The sequence below is a fragment of the Styela clava genome, chromosome 13 (assembly GCF_964204865.1).
Source record: "Styela clava chromosome 13, kaStyClav1.hap1.2, whole genome shotgun sequence".
Classification (NCBI taxonomy): Eukaryota; Metazoa; Chordata; class Ascidiacea; order Stolidobranchia; family Styelidae; genus Styela; species Styela clava.
Genome location: NC_135262.1, coordinates 14,539,246 through 14,563,511, shown reverse-complemented (window position 1 = coordinate 14,563,511; position 24,266 = coordinate 14,539,246). Strand labels below are relative to the sequence as shown.

General features: G+C 33.6%; 2 protein-coding genes across 3 annotated transcripts; one reads left to right on the top strand and one right to left on the bottom strand.

Moving 5' to 3' along the window:
• Positions 1-15: 15 nt before the first annotated feature.
• On the bottom strand, positions 16-20,041 carry LOC120333011 (polycystin family receptor for egg jelly-like). 2 transcript variants are annotated; one of them, XM_078119300.1, is made up of 35 exons: positions 19,898-20,041; positions 16,458-16,599; positions 15,794-15,960; positions 14,175-15,595; positions 13,522-13,762; positions 13,011-13,338; positions 12,734-12,933; positions 12,304-12,480; positions 11,552-11,823; positions 10,748-10,873; positions 10,389-10,529; positions 10,058-10,208; positions 9,817-9,905; positions 9,335-9,728; positions 8,907-9,085; positions 8,679-8,819; positions 8,292-8,420; positions 7,965-8,120; positions 7,509-7,636; positions 6,913-7,104; positions 6,653-6,843; positions 6,044-6,572; positions 5,799-5,984; positions 5,570-5,709; positions 5,313-5,467; positions 4,867-5,143; positions 4,139-4,289; positions 3,749-3,913; positions 3,352-3,489; positions 2,956-3,141; positions 2,735-2,879; positions 2,533-2,650; positions 2,330-2,388; positions 1,858-2,072; positions 16-409 (listed from the first exon to the last, which is right to left on the bottom strand). In XM_078119300.1, exons 1-35 carry the CDS (start codon positions 20,013-20,015, stop codon positions 250-252), a joined length of 7,707 nt encoding a protein of 2,568 aa, XP_077975426.1. In that variant the 5' UTR covers positions 20,016-20,041; the 3' UTR covers positions 16-249. The 2 variants fall into 2 exon arrangements, with proteins under 2 accessions (XP_077975426.1, XP_077975427.1); XM_078119301.1 differs by having other exon boundaries at positions 5,799-5,981.
• Positions 16,625-19,057, top strand: LOC144431319 (microfibril-associated glycoprotein 4-like). The gene is made up of 2 exons (XM_078119305.1): positions 16,625-16,872; positions 18,161-19,057. Exons 1-2 carry the CDS (start codon positions 16,635-16,637, stop codon positions 18,844-18,846), a joined length of 924 nt encoding a protein of 307 aa, XP_077975431.1. The 5' UTR covers positions 16,625-16,634; the 3' UTR covers positions 18,847-19,057.
• Positions 20,042-24,266: the final 4,225 nt, after the last annotated feature.

Sequence of the window (24,266 nt, the reverse complement as noted above, 5' to 3'; positions counted from 1 at the left end):
TGATGAGCCAGAATATTCTTTTCAATAAATCTTTTTATAACATGAAAAGTTTTTATAGTATAAAATTCGTCAAGTGAATTTTTTGAGTACCACGCTGACTAAGTGTAGGTAGTTGGGTTATCACGGAGTACATTTTAAAAATACTATTCAAGGTATATCTAACCCAATTGTCTGCCTTGTCGGATCAATTTTATTTCCGTAGGCCAAGCTATACGTCCTTGTGATTATTTCTCTTTTCTCATCTTCCCATTATGCATCTATGTTTTTTTTTTCAAGTTTTGTTCTACTCTTTCTCTCCTTTTCAATTTCATTCATTTCCCTCAGAATTTTTTCTCTCAATTTTTCATTCTCTAACTTTTCTTTTGCTTCTTCTTTAAGTCTCTTTCTTGCTTCAATTGCAAACAAAGATCTAGAAAACAAGAGAACGGTACTCAAACATATGGACACGAAGTGGTACGGGTATTCAATCTGTCATCGTAGTCTACTGGTATTGCAGCTGAGCTGCAGATTTGCACTTATTAGTAAGCGAAAGCGCGACCGCCACAGGGAGCACAATTTTTATGACATCATCGCACACAAAAAACAAATCCCATGCAGGCCCCAGAAATCTAATAAAATAAAAGTAATACCCTTCTAGCTAAGATACAATCTTTGACCACTGAAATTTTCAAAGCAATTGGTCCAGTAGGCTAGTAAATGAGAAACGTGATTTTTTCAAAACAGGAAAAGAAAAAAAGCTGATATGACAATCAACAATAACAAAACACACTATAGGTCCACTCCCTGTTCAATTATGAGCTTAGCCCTGCGATGAGATGTCTGAATAGTAGAAAAAATTCTAGCTAACACTGTCAGAAAAATAGCTAGAAATTCAATTCCACAAAATGGAAGCTATTAAAAAAAAAATTGTAGCATAGAAATTTTGTTAAAAATCAGCATAAAAACTTGTCTATTTTATGGCCAAAAACTAAGTACAGTATAGCCTGCTAAGTGGAACTAAATTTCACTAATAACTAACTATACTTTGCAAAGCTGAGGCTAGTATCGGCTATATTTATTGCTTCCTTTTGAGTCAATTGGTGAATAAGGTTAAAAACCAGCTCAGATATAGAAGCAACACCTCATTTAAAACTTATCTTCGATTACTACAAGTATGCCATTCCTGTGATAAAATATCTTTGAGCAAAAGATATGCAGCAACATGAATTTTTTGACTCAATGAATACATTTGATAACATACACACAGTTAACCTATTCAGATGATGAGACCAAGAAAGACCAAAATAAATCGAAATCATTTAAATTTTGTTTGGGGTAACAAAATCAATTTTATTTACCGGTACATACTGAATGATGGATAAAATTCTATTTTTTGCTGTATTCAGAAAGACCTGACACTGGTATTCACATTATAAAATCTTAGACAAGTCAGTTTCTTGTAGCTCAACAAAAAATCAATAATAGTTCATATTCTATAGTTTCAAAATCTCAATATATTGTCAAGGGAAAAATAAGACAAATTTCACGACAAGATATCAATTTATTAAAAACGAAATAAGTTTGTGTAAAGAATGGGTAGGCCTACTCCCGTAGTATGTGTACCAGGTTAGGCTTAGGTCCTAATTTCAGGTACAAATACTACAGGAGTCACTTGGCTAGTCCCCGAACTCGTAATAGAACTAAAATAAAGAAAACTATGTTCAGGGTCCGCCACCTTGGTTCACAAGCGCCAAAGAATGTACTTTGGGATATAAAACTAGACCTTTATTTTGCTATTATTCAAGAGAATCCATAGGCTTTATAGCAAAGAATTCCATAACATAAATTATAATCCTCACTTATAATAAAATTACTTGCCTGATTTGTTTTCTTGTCAAATGAACAAAATCTCCCTTTTTAATATCTCGTAATAATAATTTTGATTCTCGATATGCATTCTCCAAAATACAGGCATAAAAATTAACAAATAACTTGACGTAAATGAGCAAAAATATGAGTAGAAATATTCCACCATGCATTGGATGTTCTGCAAGTAAATTATTCATGTATGCTCCAGCTGCATAGGCAACTATCTGAAAAGAAAATTTTCTGTTCAACACAAAAATAGATTAGGGGCAATGACTTAATCTGGGATCGATCACTCAGGATTCTCGAATAATATGCACATAGTATTATGTAAAATCTTTTAGTCACTACCATTTATTATACAAAATTTGTCGATTCGGCCATATTCATGGACAAAACTCCAATTTTTTTTTAAACTGCACACAATTGGAAATATAGTTGCTTAGTTCAGTCACTATAATTGGAAATAAAATTCAAAACTCACTGATTGTGTTGCCCTAAGGATGCTGCTGAAATCCAACATATCATGGAACATAATAAGACCTGAAGAAAATATCAGAGTGTTGTCTGCTATTTAAAAAAATGAATAACGAATGTTCTAGCAATCTATTTTTTGATAAATTTGGTGATTTTGCATATTTGATGAAAAGTTAACCAAAAATATCATAAAAATCTTGCGATAGTTACCTGAATGACAAAATGCCATATATCCAATAAACAAACAAAATAAATGTCCCGCTAAATCAAATCTTATAATTTGCATTGTTGCATTTGATAATCTGAAGTGAGGGTGGCCTTCCATTATCTAAAAAAGAAGTCGAGAGACGTTATGTCAGATTTGTATGAGGTTACCATTGATACTTATTGTCATATATGAGATGTAACTTACTGCAACAGTTCTCATCATAGTAAAGAATATACAATATCCAAGTAGACACGTTAATGCATAATCAAGACATGATGCAGTGTAGAATAGAAATAAATTATCATCTCCTGTCTTAGTTGCATGAAGTGCTAGGTCTGTGTATGTTGCCCTGTTTGATAAAACTCTGCTGGTTATGTCTAGAAATCAAATCTTCAAGCAGCGAATCATTGAAGTTTAATACTCACTTGGATAGAAAAGTAATAACAGCTCCAACAGATGTAATCAATGTTAATATTTCAAGAACATTCCAAACATCAGCAAAATATTCAAATCCTGTTTCTCTAGCAAGACTCACAATATTGTAAATAAAATAAAAAACCATTGCTAGTAAAGCAAATAGGCTGATGAATACAATTACGTCAAATGATGTTCTGAAACAGATTAAATTAGATCATGTAAGTGAAAGCATTGGCCAAAAGGATTGCTAATATTTATTGTTCCTTTTTCGCAATATGATTAGCGAGTTTTGTTACAATACCAATGTTAAAATTTAACTCTAAAATTATAGATCCGCACTAAATAGACAAAATATTGACATTATTTTGTAATTTATAATCAAGTAATATTATAGATAAACTTACACAACATGATGAGATCTCATTACCATTAATTGTAAAGTTACATGAACTTGACCTGTGTTTGGAATTTCTACACCAAGTAAAACAATACAAAATAATCGAACTGCAGTGTTGTATAAAACTGTTTCCAACATGACAATTCTGAAAAACCGAAATTCATAGTTTTTTAAGTAAATGTAAGTAATGAACTTCCACATTTTGCTGACAGTTAAAACCGTCTACTCCAGGAATTGGAAATCATGATTTTGGAAATGACAAATTCCTCAATATTTATTGTCTATGTCAGCTATTTACTCATCTTATGCTTGTTAGTAACTGTTCACTAATATGTATTTTTGCGATTTTCCAAGGAATATTATTAGACCTGCTGGCAATTTATATAAATTGCCCATAATCTTACCTTGTTTTATCATCTATCCAATTATTATCTTGTAAATATTGAATCATTTTTGTTGCATTATTTTTATTCTTGGTGAGTTTTCCAACATATCCACCAAGATGATAGTTATCATGTTCTCCTAAGAATGGTAGAGAGTATGGATCACCAGCAACATAAGTCCAAGGACTGAAAGAAGATACAAATTTAAATATGACAACTAGTTTGCAATATTATGGTATTGAAACAAAACACACTGTAACATAATATGACTTTGATACATCTTTTTATAGCATTTGCAAATATACATTCTTTCTCAAAAATAACTGATATAATGTTCATATGGCATTGATTGTACAACTGAACAATCATATATTGATGTTATGTAGATAGACATTAAGGTAATACGCACACCTGTGATGTCTGCCATAACGAGTCAGCGTCTCATATGGACGATATTTGAACCAAGCAGTTGAGTATTTTCCAATTTCTTCATAAACGTTTGATTTACATGTTGATGATGTTTTTAAATATGGAATAACAGATGTGTAGACACAGGATGGACCTGGGGGTGTTAATGGTAAATGAGAAATGATGAATATAACAAAAAGTGAAAGATTTTATATATAGTTGTTGCAAGCCATTTTCTGGAAGTTGAAAGGGGGAAGAAGATTGGCTGTGTACAAAGAACTATAACGAAATAACAACTTCAGGATTGGATCAGAGAAAGTTTCAATTTTGAGGCCAATCGCAATGAATTGGAATCAAAGCATGGCCATTTTAAAAAATGTCTCAACTTGTTATTGGATTTGATGAACAAGGTTGCGTACTAAAGTTTTCTAATCTGAGTTCATACAAAAGCAACAAACTTCCCAAGAAAAGTGGAACGCAGTCTCAAACAAACAGTGCATCATACAGACTATTTGCACTACATGAATTTACTTGCAGGTTTGCATTACATACAATCCAAACTTTTGCAAAACTTGGTTGTAATTATTAGTAAGATATGCTCACATACTTGTGACAAGAGCACATTGCATACTCGTATCCAAACATTTGCAAAGCTTGGTTGTAATTAGTAAAATTTGCTCACACACTTGTGGCAAGTGCATATTGCATACTCATATATTGTGAGTACTCACCTTCTTTAATCCTTTGCTGTCTCAGAGTAGGAGGTCCTATAACTAATAATTGTTTATCAGGAAAATGAGAAGAATGGCCTCCATACAAACTGTCAATCAAAGGTCCTTTGAACCAATCATAAACATCAGTTCGAGTTTTCACTTTCATTTTACTTAAGACTGAATTTCCATCAAACATATTTTTAACAGCTGTCTTGAAATATATGATTTTGTTATCATGAAGTCCGTATGCAATTATCAACAGAATAGCAAGATAAATGAGATGAACTGATATGTCCTGAAAATATACTGAAATTTCAATAAAAAAAAATTTGACAATGTAAATAGAGCAAACTTCAAAAACTCCAATTGTCTTCTGATTTCAATAATCAGTCCTCAATTCCTACCTCTATACAAAATTATACATACATTACAAAAATAAGTTTTAAGAAGAAAATTTCACCAACCTTTATTCGCCTTTTAAAAACTCTATCTTCTAATTTATCAATAGTTTGATTTTTAACTTTATCAACATCAGGATATTTGTAAGCTGATTCAGTTTCTCGTTCTTTGATTAATTTTTGTAAAATATGATGAGGATTTTTGTATCTTCGTGGAAGAACTAGAATAATAATAGAGTTTCAGCAATTAAAAATGGTAACAGACATTCTATTTGCAACAAATATTGAAAGGAAGAATTGCAAAAAATGAACAAACTTCATACTTTCAGTTCTCAGAGGTGGGATCCAGTCTGATATATCATGTCTAGGATTATTAACAACAATAATATATGCAAGAAATATAGCTTTGAATGGTTCCAATACAAACACATTCTGAATTATTCCACTTAGAAGTGATACCAACCTGAGTAAAACAAGTAATTAGAATTGATATTATGATTTCAACTAAGAATACAAGAGAACAATTTATACATGTTTGTATCACATACTTACCATTGCTTAGAAATATGACTTCCATAAGTCATTCCATACATCACACTAAGTACAGAAGATCCAATGATAATAATAGTAATCAATATCCAGGCAAAATAAATACAAAACCAAGGGATTGGTTTAAAATCAACAGAATCAGGATCAATATCCATGACTGTAACAACTTTTGATCGATGATGAGACCTCCTGAAAAAGAATGCAGCATTAAACTCAGAATTTTCTATGCATTTGCCCAGTTTTCTAACCTTTTTTGTTCTTGCAAATCTGCATCCCCATGAAAACCAGCAGAAGGTAAAAGCAGTTCCCTTCCATCATATTTTATTTGCTGTTTTGTTTTTCTCCTTTTTTGTTTTAAATTTTTACTATTTGTAAGTTGAATTTCTCTTGCATCATCAACAACTAGCACTTTAGATGATTGTTGCGTTTTAGTATCCGAAGATGATATTTTCTCATAGCTTATTCTATGTGGTGATGTCATACTGTTACCGGTATGTCGTTTTGATTTCAAATGTCGAAATCTTGGAACGCTCAAATCCATATTATCAAGTTCTCGATGTCTCAAAAGACGTCTTGATGATGTCATTGTCCCACGACTGAACCTTCGAGATGAAATTCTACATTGATAATTGAAGTCTGATAATGTAGATGTGAGTGTGATGTTGTCATAGTTAACTGTATCACTATGGTTATATCTATGGTGATGTTGTCGCGATTGTCGGAATATCACAGATACAATGTAGGTTGCAGGAAAACATAGAATGCTGCTTTCTAAGCCTAAAAATGAGATGAGATGTGAGAGCTGAAAAGCTAAGTTAGTATTCATCAACATCTGCCAATATAAATCACCCACTTACCAATAGCAATATTCGACCATTTGAATGAATAATATCCCAGATCAATACTAAGAGAGGCTTCAAGTCCATAAAACATAAGAGAAGTCAACATTAACATAAATACAAGAATTGAACAACAAGCAACACGTTGAGTACGAGACATGTCATGTTGTGACCATGGACGCATCGCAAATAATGAATACCAGAGATGTCTGAAAAATAACAGAAGACCAGATGAATTGACTCAATATAGTAATGCAGCATCAAGACATTCCACTAACCTGTCTTTTAAATAATTTTCACTTTTAATTGTGAACAAACTTTTGAATGAATGAAGATGTTTGATAGTGGCTGCATGAACTTCAATATCAATCTGACATTCTCCCATATGATAATCTGATAACCAGGTATTTATAAGAAAAAACCAACATTCATTTGTTTCATAATCTCGAACAACAAGACGATCAATGTACCTGAAAGGCATAAGTATATGTCCGAGTTTTACATACTATTAATACGGTGGTGTCTTGCTTGTAGTGCGATGGTGTCAATTGGAACCAACTCTATATCACAAAGATCATATTTACCGATAAATTTAGAAGTTTATTAATTTTCTAAAAGTGTGATACCTAAACGGAATGTTTTGAAAAACTTATTTATGTGAATATGTGGTATCTGGTAATTATGATAGCTAATTTGATTAAACCCAGATAAGAAAGGAAAATGTAAATGAAATACAATTCAGAACATGTCTAGTCTGTTTTACTTGGCCTAAATATCTATTCCATCACACATGATTTCATTTTCCCGTAGTACAAGTGCTATACAATTGAATGAATAATTTTTCAGACACTCGTCAATATTAAAAATATCCTACCATTCAGGACTTGTACCTTCATTACCATGCCATAATCTAACAGTAGTAACATCACCAAGACACCCAGGTGTTGTAATAAGAAATGTGATAACACTTCCTTGTAATAAAATTCTTTCTTCTTCACATTTCTAGAAGAATAATGAGTATTACAATTTATTGGTTACAATGAAAAACCGTGTGAATGTGAACAAACATAGTAATATTCACTGATAACAAAACCACAAATATTTAAATATGATGATTATTGCTCTCTTTACTTGGGAAACTGGAACCAAACAAAAATTTCCGAAATGTCATGAACACACATGCAACTCCCCAATAATGAACAAAGTAGCATGTTTAGCAGAATTTGAAAAACAAAACTCTATATAGACTTTATTAATTTAATCTACGGTAATTACCAATGTTTTATACTGATTTCCTCTTTTTTTTATCATAAAAATATCACTTACCTACCTGTAATATATGAACAACACTTTTATTATTTGATCCATTAATTTTAACAACAACAGTAGATGAAGGTCCAGATCTACGACGATTACCAGTAAATATTGTAAGTAAATATCTGTAGTGTTCATTTGGAAGATTGTCGCTCACTTCTATGTAAGAATGCTGTTTAAACATAACCAGAAATAACAGACATGGGACAAGTATATGATCACATAGATTGATTCCTTTGAAAATACGTAACAATAACCCAAAACCAGAGTCTACAATTGGTACAATTTTACTTTTTTGAGTATGATTAGGCACAGAAATACAGAAGTAAAATGATATACTCACGAATTCGATATCATTTTTATCCTTCCATCTTGCCCAGAACAAAGCCGATCCAAATACTAAATACATTCCAAATACTGTTAGAAATATGATTGGATTGTCATAAAATTCCTCCCATAAATTCCAAGATACCTGAATAACAGATTAATTTCAATATACTAAGTATGGATTTATGTCTAAGAATATGTTTGCATAGAAGACTGTATCATTCTTGGTCTAAATAAACATCTGATGTCATACCATTAACAGGCAAATTTGTGTAAATTAAAAAGAGAAAAACCTGTAGAAACAAAAATTCCTGGATCTACTCCTGCTTCAAGCGATTCATTGAATGAGTGAATCTAGTTCAAGAGAATAATTAAAAAAAAAGAATGATTCAGTCCAACTTACTTTTGTGAAATCAATTTTATTTGGATAAACAATCAATCTTGATGAAAATAAATTTGGTGAAGAAATTTTTCTTGTTCTTGAAAATGTTTGTGGATCACATTCACACCATGTCCATTTGTCAAGTGTTGAAGTCAGAGTGGCCTGAGAATAGGTAAATTTATAACTAATGTAAATTTATAACTAATGTAAATTTATAACTAATGTACAAAATTGTCTTTAATAACAAACCTTACAACCATCACTATTCCAATCATTAATCATGTCATCCCAGAATGAACACTTGGTGGCATATGTCAATATTTTCAAAGTCACTGCATGAATAGATTGAGTCTCTACTGTTAAATTAAAAATTGAGTGACCTTTCAGGATAGGTATCGTCCAAGTAAATCCACCTTCAGACGCAAATTCTGTAAAGCAAAAATACTCAACAATATACAATAAATATATAATAGTATTAATCTTCACAATGTAAAGAAAATTTGAAGAATTACAAATACTTTTGCCTTGAATGCCTTAACCTGATTTTCAAAAGGGTCAATTGCCACTAATCATTTAAAAGTGTTACTTCAGAAAAATTTCTTGTACTTGCACAGGCAAAGAAACTTTTAACATTTGAAGTAGACAAAACTTGAAAAAAAAAATTTGTTTATTTATACCTGTTCCATTGACAATTTCATTAAGTTTGAACCGATCCATTTCCAGGATGTTACTTTCTTGTAAGGTCAACTTCACTTTTTCCATTTCCAAAATATCATTTGTAATTATTCTTATTTTTAAAGCAACATTTTCATGAGATCCTTCCACAACAATTGGTAAAAATCCGCTCCATAAACCTGGTTTCGTTTCGTTTAATTTTAAATTAAAATATTCAGGTTCAGGTTGATGATTCAACAAACCATATTTTATTGGTTTTGACAAGGAAAATGTTTTTGTTTCTGATTTTATTTTTCCTGGAATTTTGTGAGATTTCGACAAAGTTATTCCAACTACTTCATCTGCTTTGTTTGATTTTGTGTTAAATTTTGTGTTTGAAGAGTTGAATCTGAAAACCTAACAAATGAATTGAATGAGACTAAATTGATTATCTATCATAAGCCATTATAGACAACCATCTAAATTTTAAACATTATCTTCTTACCTGTAAATTTAAGAATTCGGTATCATCATCTTGTGTCCCCATCGAATCTTCGACTTTGATTTGTACTTCATCATCAGTCAAGGTCAAATCTATTGTATTAAAATAGACATATTATTTTGAAATGCACAGTTGATATAAAAATATATATATAATACATTACAGTAATGTGAAAATTGCTAAACTATATATTTTCTGCGAAAATACCAAAAAAAAAAATTAAAGTAAAAAATGAAGAACTCACTTTCACTATGCTTATATCGCTTAATACTAGTATCCACAGATCTTGTTTTAATTTTCATTATTTCATCTCCAGGTAGAATTGCTTCAAGCATTTCACGACTTAAATCATCAACTATTGTTGTGAGAGTTCGATGGTTGGATGTTGTAGTAACCTGGAATATAGAAATAGAGCCATGTTTCGATTATCTCTCAATAAAGAAAACTAAATACAATTTATATTACCGGTAAATGGGATAATGAGGGAGTCGGGAACTCGTTTAAAGCGAAAAAATGATTACCACAACAAAATTTGATATTCCAATGAATAACTTTTTGGATCTCTTGGATCTCACCTGAGTTTCACTCATTCCTTCCATAATATTTGATGAAACAATTAATGATTTTCTAACGACTGATGAAATAGAATCGATTGATGAATCAATATCATTATGTATCCAGGTAGATACATCAGATAGTTTGTTTATGAGGTTTCCCTAAAAAAAATATGAAAATAGAAAAACTATATCAACACTGAAAGCATTACAAAATTCAAATAAAAAATAAATTAAAAATAAAACTAAAATATTTCGAGTAGTTGTTAAAGTTAAATGATAAGCCGTGCAAATATTATGTATACTGCCTTTGAAAATTTGTAGTACAGTACAAGGCTACACTAGTAGTATTTCATCAATAAGACTTTGTTTAGATTTACCTGAATAGTTTTATCCAAGCTCTTGAAATAATCCTCTGTTGCAACTTGCAGAACATCGGAAGTTTGCTTCACTGATTCAGTTGATATAAGTATGGAATCCAATGCAAAGTTCAACATTTTGTTTCTCTAAAACATAAATAATATGATTCATCAAAAAGGACATTGAGTTAAATTTTTTATCCTCATATCCTTACTAAAACTCTTCATCGATAAAGTGAACATATGCAAAGAATTGAATATGCCTGAACCAGGGTGGTCCAAGGTTGTCGGCTCCGCGGGCCACAAATTTATTTTTTCATTGTTCGTGGGCCACAATAGTGCCAATAATAGGTAAACAGTGCAATACAAAATAAACACTTCTATTGTGCAAACACATAGTTATCAGGCATAGTTATCTCAGGGTAATAGAATCCACATTTGATTTTTAGTTTTCTATGATGCCTTTATTGTTAGCATATATTTCCGACAAAAAAGATAGAAAGCCAGATAATAATTTAGACTGCCAAGCACATCATTCAACTTCGCTATTTGCCTCAGCCAGCCATAACACTAGTCAATTCAGTGACATTAGTGATGAAACAATATGTCAAAAGATTTTTCTGATAAATTTGATTACGAAACAACACGAAATGCGATTTATCGATTACTCTCCGAATGTGACGCGGACCACAGATAATGAAGCATCGGGCCACATGTGGCCCGCGGGCCTGGGTTTGGACCCCACTGGCCTAAACATTTCACATAATTCAGAGACTGAAATCTATTACATAGGCACTATTTCCATGTGCTCTTAATCCAACTTACCAAGTTCATAGAAAAATCAGGATTTTTCGACAACGATGAAGCATATTGAGCTACTTTTTGTGAATTTTTGGATTTTATTGCATTCTCAAGTTCTTGTTGCCAATTCTCAGTTATTGCTGGATCTTTACTTTCTTGTACTTGTATTGGAAATATATTGTGTGAACACGAACCAGCAGAATTACATGTTTCTGCCTGTATTTGGATGTAACCAGGTGGAAGAATTAAATCTGTGACTTCAGTTTCATAACCATATTGTAGAAGAGATTTGGAATCTGTAAAATACTTTGATCCATAAAAACAATGAATAAAAATTTGACTCTACTTTTTTTTTCTCTCGAGATTGCTAAAACGAGAAAAGATCCAAAGTGTGTGGATGTTGTGATGCATTAACCTAATAAATCTGAAATTGCATTTGCATTTTAAGAAAAGAACATGTAATACAACATATCACTGATATTTTATCACAAAATGTTTGTGATTGATCTTCTAAGGGTGATAGAAGATAAGGTGTGATTGATCTTCTAAGGGTGTGGACTGAACAGCAACCACCACATATTTGTCAAAGACTCATGACATCATAAAATAGAAATGTGGAATAAAACAAATTATTGGCATCATATTCTTTCGAACAATTGAAATTCCTATTACCGGTACATAAAAACTATACATATATATTTATGAGCAACATAGCAGGGTGACATTAGATAAAAAGGTTATGGGAACTATCTTTTAAATGTTATTTGAAAACCAACCTTCATCAATCAATGAAAACTTGAATATGAGTCTTTCATAAGTTATGCAAGTTAAATTGAATCTTGTGATGAATCCAAAACCAGATTCAGGTTGATATGAACATTGCATTGCAGATGGAGGTTGAATAATGTAAGTTTTGATAGTGATGGAAGCATTTTGGTCAATATCATCCACACCTGTAAAAGTAAATGTTGGTAATATGCAAAAAAATTATAATATTATACCAAAGTATTAATTCATAGCCTAATTATTTTTGAAAATGTTTGGCATACAGTATTTGAACATTAGAGATTTAGTCTGCTTTATCTCATAAACAATAAAAACAACTAAACAGAGAATTAAAGATAGCTAGTAGAAAAAAAATTGTTGATAGAAATATAGACAGGATAGTTCCTCAGAGTGATATGAAACCTTGGTTCAACTACAAACCTGTAGCAGTGATGTAAATATCTTTTGTTGAATTGATTTTTTCCAATACAGCAGATTCAATTTTACAAAACTCTCTTGAATCACAATCACTCAACTTTCCAAATATTGTTTTCCATTCGTAGCTCACACATGAATCACATTGAATTTGTAGAATGAAAGGTTCTTGAGGTTTTAATGATTTTCCACAATTTACCCAACATCTGTAATAAGATATTTAGGTAGAAAAATGAAATAAAAAAACTCACAGCTATAAATCATATATATCAACAATACTCACAAAATATTTAAACTTGGAGCAGGATGTGATAGAATGAAAACTTCTTGATCAGTAAAAACATCTTCATAACCAGATAAACTAACAAATAATCTGATGTAAAATTTATCTTTTATTTTAGTTTCATCAACATTAATTTCAACTTTTGATTGATTTCCTACAAATGATGGATTCCAACCAAAACATGATCCCTTATGTTGAAACATTCCAATATGTTTATCAACAGGTAAATCTTCAATATTCAAAGAACAAAACCAGTCATATTGTTGATCTTGAATATGTGGATTCAATGAGCAAGATCCATCAAATGATATTTGAGATGTGTTGTGACCTAGAAAATATGAAATAAGATTGATTATCAATAGAATACGGAATGAAGCACAAAATATGTTTAGTCCGTGTAAAAAAAAATTCCACATAACATGCTGACTTCATTGTTAGGAATATGATTCAAATCTTAGTAGAATTCATTCAGTGACAAATAGCATTACAAAAAAAATCAATGTTTCCATACCTATTTCTCTTAGTGTTCCCCCACATATTTGTGCATTTAATTCCATTCTTGGTATTTTAATTGATGTAAAATCTTCAACTTGTTGAATAAGAATTCCACTGTTGCCAACTTGAGTAACAATAACTTGAATAATATAAAGACCAGGATCAATCATCCATGGTTTGATATGAATTTCATTTGTCTCTGTCACTAATTGTTTGTAGTGGATTTCATTTTCTGGTTTTGTTGTCATGGTATCGACCTATAACAAAAATACAGGAAAGGCTGCAAGACATTGCACTCAGGTTTAAAAAAAGTGGACAAAACTTCTGAGCAGGCATACATTATGATTTCCTATTTAATACAATTTAAGGTTGAGATCGAAGCGATTCATAAAAAGTTTCATAAAACATTCAGTATTGCTGTTAATGTCAAACCTTTCTTGATTAATTCCCAACTGCATTTGAATTGTTGCAACAGATATAAACGTATAAGAAACTAACTAAAGAGAAATACGTTCGGATAGGCAAGTTGCAATGAACATAATATTTTATTAATAATTAAATAATAACTAATATTTTATTTCACATACTGACATAAGCCGTACTAGATCAGCAGATGCTAATATATTGCTTCCAAAAAAGTCAATATACTATAACCACGAATAAACTCACTTTATATATCTTCCACTTATATCTTATCTCATCTTTACCAGGAATTTCACACTCGATGTGAACATCAGTGCTCAATATAATCGGGGATTTCGCTTGCAAACTTGATCTCATAAATGATCCAGCACTACCATCTTGAATCTTTACTTTCGTCAAGCACACAGTCGCGACTGCGCTCATTACAATAACTGATACTTCATCGCTCAAACTTTGTTTATGGTTTTCAGTTGTTACTTTGGCAGTTATATTGTATGGTCCAGGCTTGGTAAAAAGATATGATGTGTTGTATACTTTATATTTAGCGGGATCGAATGGAATTCTTAATTTCGGCAATTCGCTCTCGATCATTTTGAGAGTAATATGGTACGACACTTCCTTTTTTGCGATTACGTTGTCATTTACTGAAACTTGTATTTCAAATGTGCCACTGCTAGTAAGTTCATAAAACACAAATACCATAGCATCATTTGTGGTGAAAATCGGGAGTGTTGACGTCACATATACTCTGTGTACCAGAGGAAAACTTTCAACAGGTCCAACCTTTGACGTCACTTCCCCCAAACTGTTATTCGCTTTTACGAAAATATCAAACACCCCTTCGAACGGAACCGACATTTCTAAAACAACTTCCTTACATTCTTGAGGATTGCTGCAAAATGCGTTCGTGGTCGCTACATTTCTGTTATCTTGTTTATTTCTTATATTAGCTCCAATGAATGCAGGACTCCCTTCAGCTATTTGAATTGTAATAGAAAATGGCGCTGGTTCAAGGTCAATGTATCGGATTGGTTCGATGTTTAAGTTTTTTAGTTTTTCACAAAGTAATATATTAAAAGTATGGTTTGCTGTTGTAACATCGTTCTCGAGTAGAAGGATAGCTATATGTGCACCTGGTCCTAGAGTGATTTGAACACGACTTGAGACAAGTAAAAATAAGGTGAGGTTCGTTCGAAAAATCATCATATCGTTAGTGTAGTTAATTTTTCCGTCGCTGGTCGACTGTTGAATGCTAACGAATATTAAGCGGTATGTGAAAGGATAAGTAAATGGCAGTGTTAAAGTGACGTTTATCTTTTGCCCAAATTGAAAAGAAAGAGATTGACTCAGTTGGTCAAAAACTCGGCGGAAATCTATGTAGGTTAAATTATCTTGAATCGCAATATACACGTCTTTATTGATCATTCCCACATCGCTTCCGTCAGATGTTACAATCAGGCTGCATTCAATTGTACTTCGCATTTCGCCCGCAGTATTGAAAGTCCAATTGAAACTATGTCCAGATTGGAACATTTGAAAATATTTTGATTCTGTACCAAAACTAATCTGACATTCATTTGAAATTTCATCAGGTAGATCTGGAATGTCAATCCTGATTGGAACACCTTCACCAACCACACCAACACTTTTGATTTCTACCAAAATTCCTGAAAATCATTTCGATAAATGCATAGATATGTTCAACAAAATACACAATGAAGGCTAAGAAAAAGAGCTTCAATTTCATGCAACCCATAAATCTGCATAGTATTTTTTGTGATAGATAGCCTTGGGTTAGTCAAGAGATAAATTTGATATGATATACATGTTCGGTAATAGAGAATAAAGTAATAGGGATAACTTACTGGGAAAGATATACGTGAATGCGATGCCACGTCCACAATCACTTTTTTTGCTATCATAGTTCAAAGAAATCTCAGTCGTCGAATGTAGAATTGAAGGCATTGTTTTTTCGCAAAACTCGGTTTTTCGCTTTCCACGAGCTTCTACAGTTAAACGAGCTTTAGTGCATCTGTATTGAGTAATTAACTTGCTTTACTCCTATAGGCCGGTCGAATTCACTATATCACTGTCGGACTATAACTATAATGGCAAACACTGTCATACTCATTCTTCTCTTGAACATTGGACAATTGCTGTAGGCAATCGATATTAAAAAAAATTCCAGTAAATTTCGACAAACTTCTGAAAATCACCAGTTTCACCAGTGGTGGGTGTAGGTTTTTCAAAAAGACAAACCTTTGTCATCATTATACCATACAATGAATTATAAAATGTACACGCTTTTCCACGTTTTTTTGCAAATATTTTACCTGGTAGGAGGATCCAGTACAATTTACGAAAAGTGACACTTCAGTAAACTGTGGCAAAAATGTGCAACACCCGCTAGCCGTATTAATTCAATTTGAGCCGGTAGCTCAGTTAAGGAAGGGGGATATTTCCTGTGTTTTTAAATATATTTGTCATACTGTTACCTAGAGAAGGTTTAGGTAAATATGTTATGCTTACGAAGATATATCAAAATCCATGAATTCTACCACAATGGGGTGATCAATCGTTGCGTTAAATATCCATGATATTGATTTTTCACTAGAGCATCCAGGGTAATTGGGAGAGTGAATATGTCCTTTCCCCGATGAAATGTTGATTTCTGAATTAAAAGAGTACATAATTATTTCGTAGAAAATGGTTCGTCTTTCCATATTAACGGTACAATTGCTGATTGGAGTATTCTGGCTACAACCACGTTTTACAAAATGCAACTACTCATTGGATTCGCCTATTAAGATTCTAAAAGACCAGTTGAAAATGGTCCTGCAGCGTTATATTGAATTAAAAAAGACAGGGAGTCAACATGTAACAAATCAGAGGAACTGCAACATATCAATGCCACTCCCTCAACTGAAACTAAACATATTTCATGGTGAGTTTATAGATACCAGTATAAATAATTTCTAAAAAATAGGGGTTTAATGGCTTTCAATATATCAGTCGTAAGTTAACTTAATCAATAGGCACTATAAATGAAAAGAAAAATGTGGCAATGTCAAAATATTTTATAAAGTGTAATTATCGAATAGTTGGTATATTATTGAAGCATTTCGAATCCGCGTCCAGTTTATATTATACCTTCGAAAGGAAACTCCGAAAACGTTATAAAACAAATAGATCTCAACATTTGCTTTAAATAGAGTAAACAATCAGGGCAAGGTCAAATACTTGCTTGAATGCCAAGAAATAAATAATTTTCTATAGATGATGTGATTTATTATCAAAAATTTCAAACTTAGTGTTATGACTGGCCGTTGGTTATGGTGTCTGCCCTGGGGAAAACGTGAACTCAATTTTCTGTGTTCAAAACTCTCTCGACTCGCGATATGGGAGAAGAAGTCATGAAAACCTCGACACAGTGTCAGGTCTGTGGTCCGTAGTTCAGTATATGATTTCACTGGAATCGGAGGCGTATTTTCAAACTCCCCGGAGTAGGGGGTCGAAATTTGGTATTCCGTGTCAATTTGGAAAATATCCTTAACCTTATATACTGCAAATTCCGATATCACAAGCTTCATTAGAGATGAAATAGAAAACTGATGTAAAATAAATGAGGTACCGTTTGTACTGACCGATATTATATGAAATATTTAGGGCTGGGAATTTCAGAGAAAACACTTTAACCGTTAAACGGGCTATATTAACCGATTAACCGCAGCGTGACTTTTGACGTAAATAGGTATAATTTTTAAGCTTGCTACGTCCCAATGCTTTCAAAGCAATTTCGCGTGATCTTATCCTGGCATCGCTCAAAAGTATTCACAGATCGAGATAGTTTCATGATCGCTCAACTACAAGGGATTTGCGGCGTACTTTTGAAAAATCGAATTCCTTTTTTTTTAACTCGCGACCCAATTACTTTCATTAATACAAATCACGACGTATTAAAAAAGAATTTGACTTTATTATCATACTTCAAATATTTACTACAGTTTTGGTGCTAACCTATACAGTTAGTGATATTCTCTTGAATTGAACGCCACGTGAGATGAATTTGCGATGAACTAATCATTTTTGTAGAAATTATACAGTATAAAAGTGATTTGTACCTGAGATGTCAGTTGACGGTCAAAATGAATCGTAACCGTTAACCGTTTAAAATTGGTTAACCGATTAACCAGGCCTAATTTGTGGCATATATTCTCACTTTTGTTTTACAGATTGTGAAGAAGTTTACGCAAAAGGAAATACCCAGAGCGGAGTCTACATGATACACATATTTCACGGCCTCTACTCCATACCCATTTACTGTGACATGGAAACAATTGGAGCATTTTCTGGTAAGACAGGATGGATGACTATACAGAAGAGAGTAAATGGAGAAGTCAATTTCGACCGAGGATGGAGCGACTATCTGCAAGGCTTCGGATTTCCAAATGAAGAACATTGGGTTGGTCTTCGAAATCTACACAATATAGTCCAACAGAAGGCAATTGGGCAACAAGGTATTACAAACCTCAAACTTCGAATAGATATTGAAGACAGGGAGGGCAGAAGAAGTTTTATGGAACACGATTCTTTTAATATACTGACAGAAGAGTTTGATTTCAGAATTAGCAATTTAGGTAGGTATTTGGGAACCACTGGATTGGGAAATCACATGCGATACAGTTTATACTCGCCGTTCAGTACGCACGACCATAACACTGATCCTAAACGAACTGACACCTGCGTACAAATACAGCGAGGGGGCTGGTGGTTTGGCTTGTGCAATAATATAAATCTCAATGGTGTTTATCCAAAGCATGACCAGAAGATGAGCAAGCAAAATATCTTTCTTCGAAATTGGAGAGTGGTGAATCCAAATAACTCAGCATTCCGTTACGTTTCCATAAAACTACAATAAGTGATCAAGATGTCATTGCAAAATAGACAATATACGAAGTGGCTGAAAAACAAGCGAGGGGAGTCGCCATAATATATATGATTGAAACATATCTCACTTAATTAAATATTCTTCTTGTCACAATTTTAATTCAATCCTACCGATGAAACATTTAAAATGCTTTTAAATTAATGTTTGTGATGATGAGATATTGCGATTTTCAACATTCGGAATTGTGCTTACGGTTATTGTGCTTATTCTTCGTTTATCATTAGCTTGACAGGGGCCCAGTTGGAAAACCAGCGCATCCCTAACCCCCAATTTGTCTCTTTTGAGGATATCATTGGCGTATGATCTAGTTTTTTATTTGAAAAAATCTTGTCATTAAACTCACATTTACAAAATATTGCCCTGAGGTATAAGATAGGTTACTGACATCTCACACCGCACATTACTTGCGCGCTAGACATACGAGTAGGCCTCAGACCTGACGGTTAAAGTTTTTCCGATTAGTACGCTAATATAGATAAGGAAAATAAACAATATTTAATTTGTTGAAAGTATTCCAGCAATACGAGATCATGTATATTGGTATACATTAGTGTTGCGTTAATTTGGAACCATTAAGAAAAAAAAAGATTGACAAAACACAGAAACATGTACCGGCTCGGCTGTGTGGCACATCATGCTAAGCGTTAGTAATATGCTCGCCACCGCACCCCTGTCTGATCACCCTGCGTGGTTTCGCAGGTTCAAATCCCATGCTAAGCGTTAGTAATACGCTCGCCACCGCACCTCTGTCTGATCACCCTGCGTGGGTTCGCAGGTTCGAAGCCCATGCGAAGATAGTTATGTACAAGAGGGTTGCTGGACTCCTCGCCGCCGTAGGGTGGTCCCATAATCCCATAACCGACATGGAATGGTAACCATACGACAGGCCGTGGTTCGCCATATGATTAAGCTTCGACCGTCTTATCGACTTTCCTCTCTCCGGGGTTGAATATGCAAATCCTATTCTAACCGCATCATTTTAAATTTCCATGAACAAACGTCCAATATGATCGTTACTCACTGTGATTGACATCTCTTTCTTCACATCCACACAATAAAATACTCATAGATAACATCAGGAATTTATCAACGAACATTCTACTTTTTGGAATATCCTCACCAACCCTAGCAATTTCCATAAATGTTTCCTGCAGTAACGACTTCCTTCGGTACTTCTGCAGCTTCTGCAGCGTTGGCTATTCAGCTATATATATATTAACAGTGACGTAACAATCGAAATTTTAGCACCCGCCCAGACACTTTTTTACACAGATTTTCAGGCACAGTGGTAAACTTTAGCTCGCTTTTGTGGTTTTGCTAGCCAATTGTCAGTTGTGTTTCCAAAAGTTAAGTATAAATTGAATAAGCGAATGGTCATTTTGTTCTCAGATAATATCCAATTTAGTTGTAGTAGTCAACAATTCGCCCCTAAAATGCTGCAAGAGACTAGAACGGTATTAGTCTTTATTAACGCCAGAGCAGTGGTTTTCAACCGGGTTCCGACAGGGGTTCCAAGTTCACATTCAAACCCGAGAGATAAATTATGAGATGATTACATGTATACAGTAAATTGTTCAAATATAATCAAGTACCCATTAGGCTTGTCAATATTTTCAAATTTGCGATACTTCATTTTGCCCGTATTAAGTTATATCGTAGTCGTATATATTTACAGTTATATTAGGGTGACCATATTTCCAAACCCTTAAAGGATGACACATTGTTTGGTAGAACCGTAAATATAGAACCGCATTTCATCTGTGTATGAGATATACATTATAATATATCTACTAAATTCCCTAGAATTAAATATAAAAGTGACAATAGACGAAATGACGACAATGAAATAACGCATTTTTGTTGTATTAAAAAAATATGCAGGACAATCGATTGATATTCTCTTAGACCAGGGGTTCTCAAACTTTTGGTGTTGCGGAGCCCCTGAAAAGGTTGACTATTATTCGCGGAGCCCCAAAAAAAATGTTAAAATTGTAGCTTTCCGATAAATATTCCTGAGTAAGTTAAAAGTACTTAACTTAATTTAAATGCTAAACCTTTTTTTAATGGGGTTAATGCAAGTCATAAATAAATCAAAATTTCAAAGATAAATTTTATATACTATTACTAAAGCTGTAAATTTGACACTTGACAAACATATTAATAAACTAGGGGTCGAATCTTTTCCCTTTTGACATTTTCGGAAGACTTAAACGGCTGCTAATAACGTGCGCGATTGCATTTTGTTACAATCACCGATAGTTTTCGTCAGCATGGCATGTTTTTAAACATCTTTACGCCGATGTTTATTCTCCCTAAATCAAAAATTTTCTTCGGCATATACATGTATTGTTCCACAATGACGACGATAATTGCTTTTTTGTTCTCGTGGGGAATTATGAGTTCAATGTGAAAAACATGTTACCATATAGTCATCGGCGACGAAATGCTAAAAATAATAATTAATAATAAAGAGGTAAATCCGCAACTCAAATTTCTTGATTGAAAAACGGCATTCTAAAATATTAAAACTTAAAATAAAAGATCACACTATAAGTTTGGTTTTAGCAGACTCACGTCAGATTAAAAACGCTTTTATAGGCATTGTAAATCACAAAATTTGGTGTAATGTTAGGTTTTCTTTGGTTATTCATCGTATAGTAACTGCGAAATCGAAACACAGTCAATTGTGTGCGCGATTTACCTTTTTTTATTCTGAAACTACCGACGGAGCCGCATTGCATTAAAATAAATTTCAATCGTATTTTGCCCAGATTTTGTGATTTTTTAAACGGCGATATCTTGCTTAATAATAAGAACAAAAAAGAACAAATCAAGGTTGACAAATTCCAAGATCGCAAAAATACGACTCCAATTTATTTAAAGTTGGCAGTTTATCACGTGTTTTATGTTATTTTAGAATAGTATTCTTTCATTTTAGTAATCCTAATAGTAATCTCGAATGAAACTTGAGTAACTATGAGTACAATTGAATTATTACGACAAGACACTTTAAATGCTCGCATCGGCCATACATTGAATATTTTACGCAACAGAAATCTCCTTATCCGCTTTTTATAATCGCAAAGAATGTTGCGCGGAAATTTCCGATTCAAATCCCCACCTCTTGAGAATCCTGGCTGCGCTCCAGCTCATAAATAATGTCATTTTTCAATTCCGCCTCTTTGCCATATTTCGAGGCTATATTGTTGTCAAATTTTATCAAAGCTGTTATTGTTTCTTTGAACAGTTACAAAACTAGTCATTATTTTGAAAAGTAATCGGATAGCTCGCGGAGCCCCTGGGTTTCTCTCGCGGAGCCCTGGGGCTCCGTACGGAGCACTTTGAGAACCTATGTCTTAGACCATGAGTATTTGGCAGTTCCTTTAATCGTCGTCAACATTGCTGGGTTATTTTTTTTTAATATCGTAAAACTGGACATATTGACGTATGGTCACCCTAAGTTATAAAGTTATATATATGAGTACAGTAGTTTATTTTATTAATCAAATGTTTTTATGTATAAAAAAAATCGAACTATTGCACATGGGTTCCTCGAGCCTCTGGAATGTTTTATCGGGGTTCCGCTCCATGCCTCCATCGGAAGGGTCGAAAACCACTAGACTACTCTAGTCCAGTGTTTCGTGTTTTTTTTTCTAGAATCGCCCTCTTGGACAACTTTCTGAATCCCAAACACCTCCATGACTGAAAATCCAAAACAACATTATTCTTCGTTTATCATTAACTTGACAGGGGCCCAGTTGGAAAACCAGCGCATCCCAATTCGAAGTCAGCGTCCCCGTAGTTATCGCAGTGAAGGAGCAAGTAAGGTAGGTATATATGAGGAATTAAGGGTCCGGGAAACCATGCTTTGTCGGTCTAAAGACTAACATACAATTTAGTCACTCGAATGGATTGCCGGACAGTTTGAGATGGTAGGTCAGCGATCCAAAAATCTCAATACGATAGGAATAGTCCAAATATTTTTTATCCACATTATTATTGCTTTTTCTCTCAGATCGCTGAGTTTGGACACGAAACCGGATCACAAGTACTTCTAGTGGCGTAACAACTTGTCTACGTCATCGTAAAATTACGCCACAATCAGGTAATAGAGCTTGCCAAAGTATAACGACGATCGCTCGTAATGGCGTCTGCGACAACAATATCTAACTCACAAAAGCCAGCGCTTTCTTTCTCGTATTGACGTGATTGTGACGTCGCATGAATTTTGAGTGACATTGACAGAGGGGATCAGGAATGGCATGTGCAAAAATTGTTGCGCCACGCTCACTAGAAGTACTTGTGGTACTAAGCTACACTAGATCCCCAGTTGCCTACCGTACCCATATCAAAAAATTCGACTTCCGCGTGGTTTGAGTTCGCAAAATCAAAACCGAGGACAGTCTTGACTTAAGCTGTCATGCCTGGCGGAATGAAAACGGTGTTCCTATGAATAAAATTTTGGATGAAATATCAGATCTCATAGGATTAGTAGGTAATTTTAAAACAAATAAAAGCAAAAGCCTTCTAGCGGCAACAACAATCTTTAACCACTGAAAATTCCAAAGCAATTGCTCCAATATTATGCGTGAATTTTTCACAATTACAACAACGAGAAGAAGAAGAATCCTAACATAATAACAAAACGACCCGTGGGCCCATTTCGTTTACAATATGAAGTAAAACAATAGCTCATACCTTGAGTACCAACTCACAGAAATCGATACCCCGAAACCATAGCTAATTTGCAAAAGCTCCTGGAACAAGAGGCATTTAAATAAAATGGGTATTCGTAACTAGCGATGTAAATGGGGAATATGCGGATATTCTTTCATTAAAAGTGATGGCTCTTTGACATATAAATTCATGAATATATCCTTCTCCGGCAATGCGTAACACGTATGCAACAGCTTATTGCAAACCAGCTGTGACCCACATTTTCTGCCGCAGAATGCTTTTTTCTACCCAAAGTACTACTGTGGTACTTATAGTTGATTCAATGCAACTGCTACTTTTCATTGGCGCCACCGGATGACGCTGCAAGCGGCTTTAACAAGTTTCCGTCTCCGATGCTCGTGTCAGGCTGGTGAGCCAAGGTCACATCTCAAGCACCCATGCCAAATAATATACACCAAATTCGTCATATCTGTGCTTGGGACAAAAGAATGGTGTATACAGAAGCTGTACAAACTGTTTGCAGCCTCAAAAGGTTTATGTGTTTTTAATGAGGGGGTGGTTAAAATTTAGTGTTGCATAGGTACAACATCTTCCCTCAGAAGTAGATTTTGGTTGTTAAATTAGCTCAGATTTGTCTGTTCAGTTTAGCCAATTATGTTGGTTTATTGAGCAGATAACGTAGTTAATGAGTTTCCTATGTCATATAAGGCGCA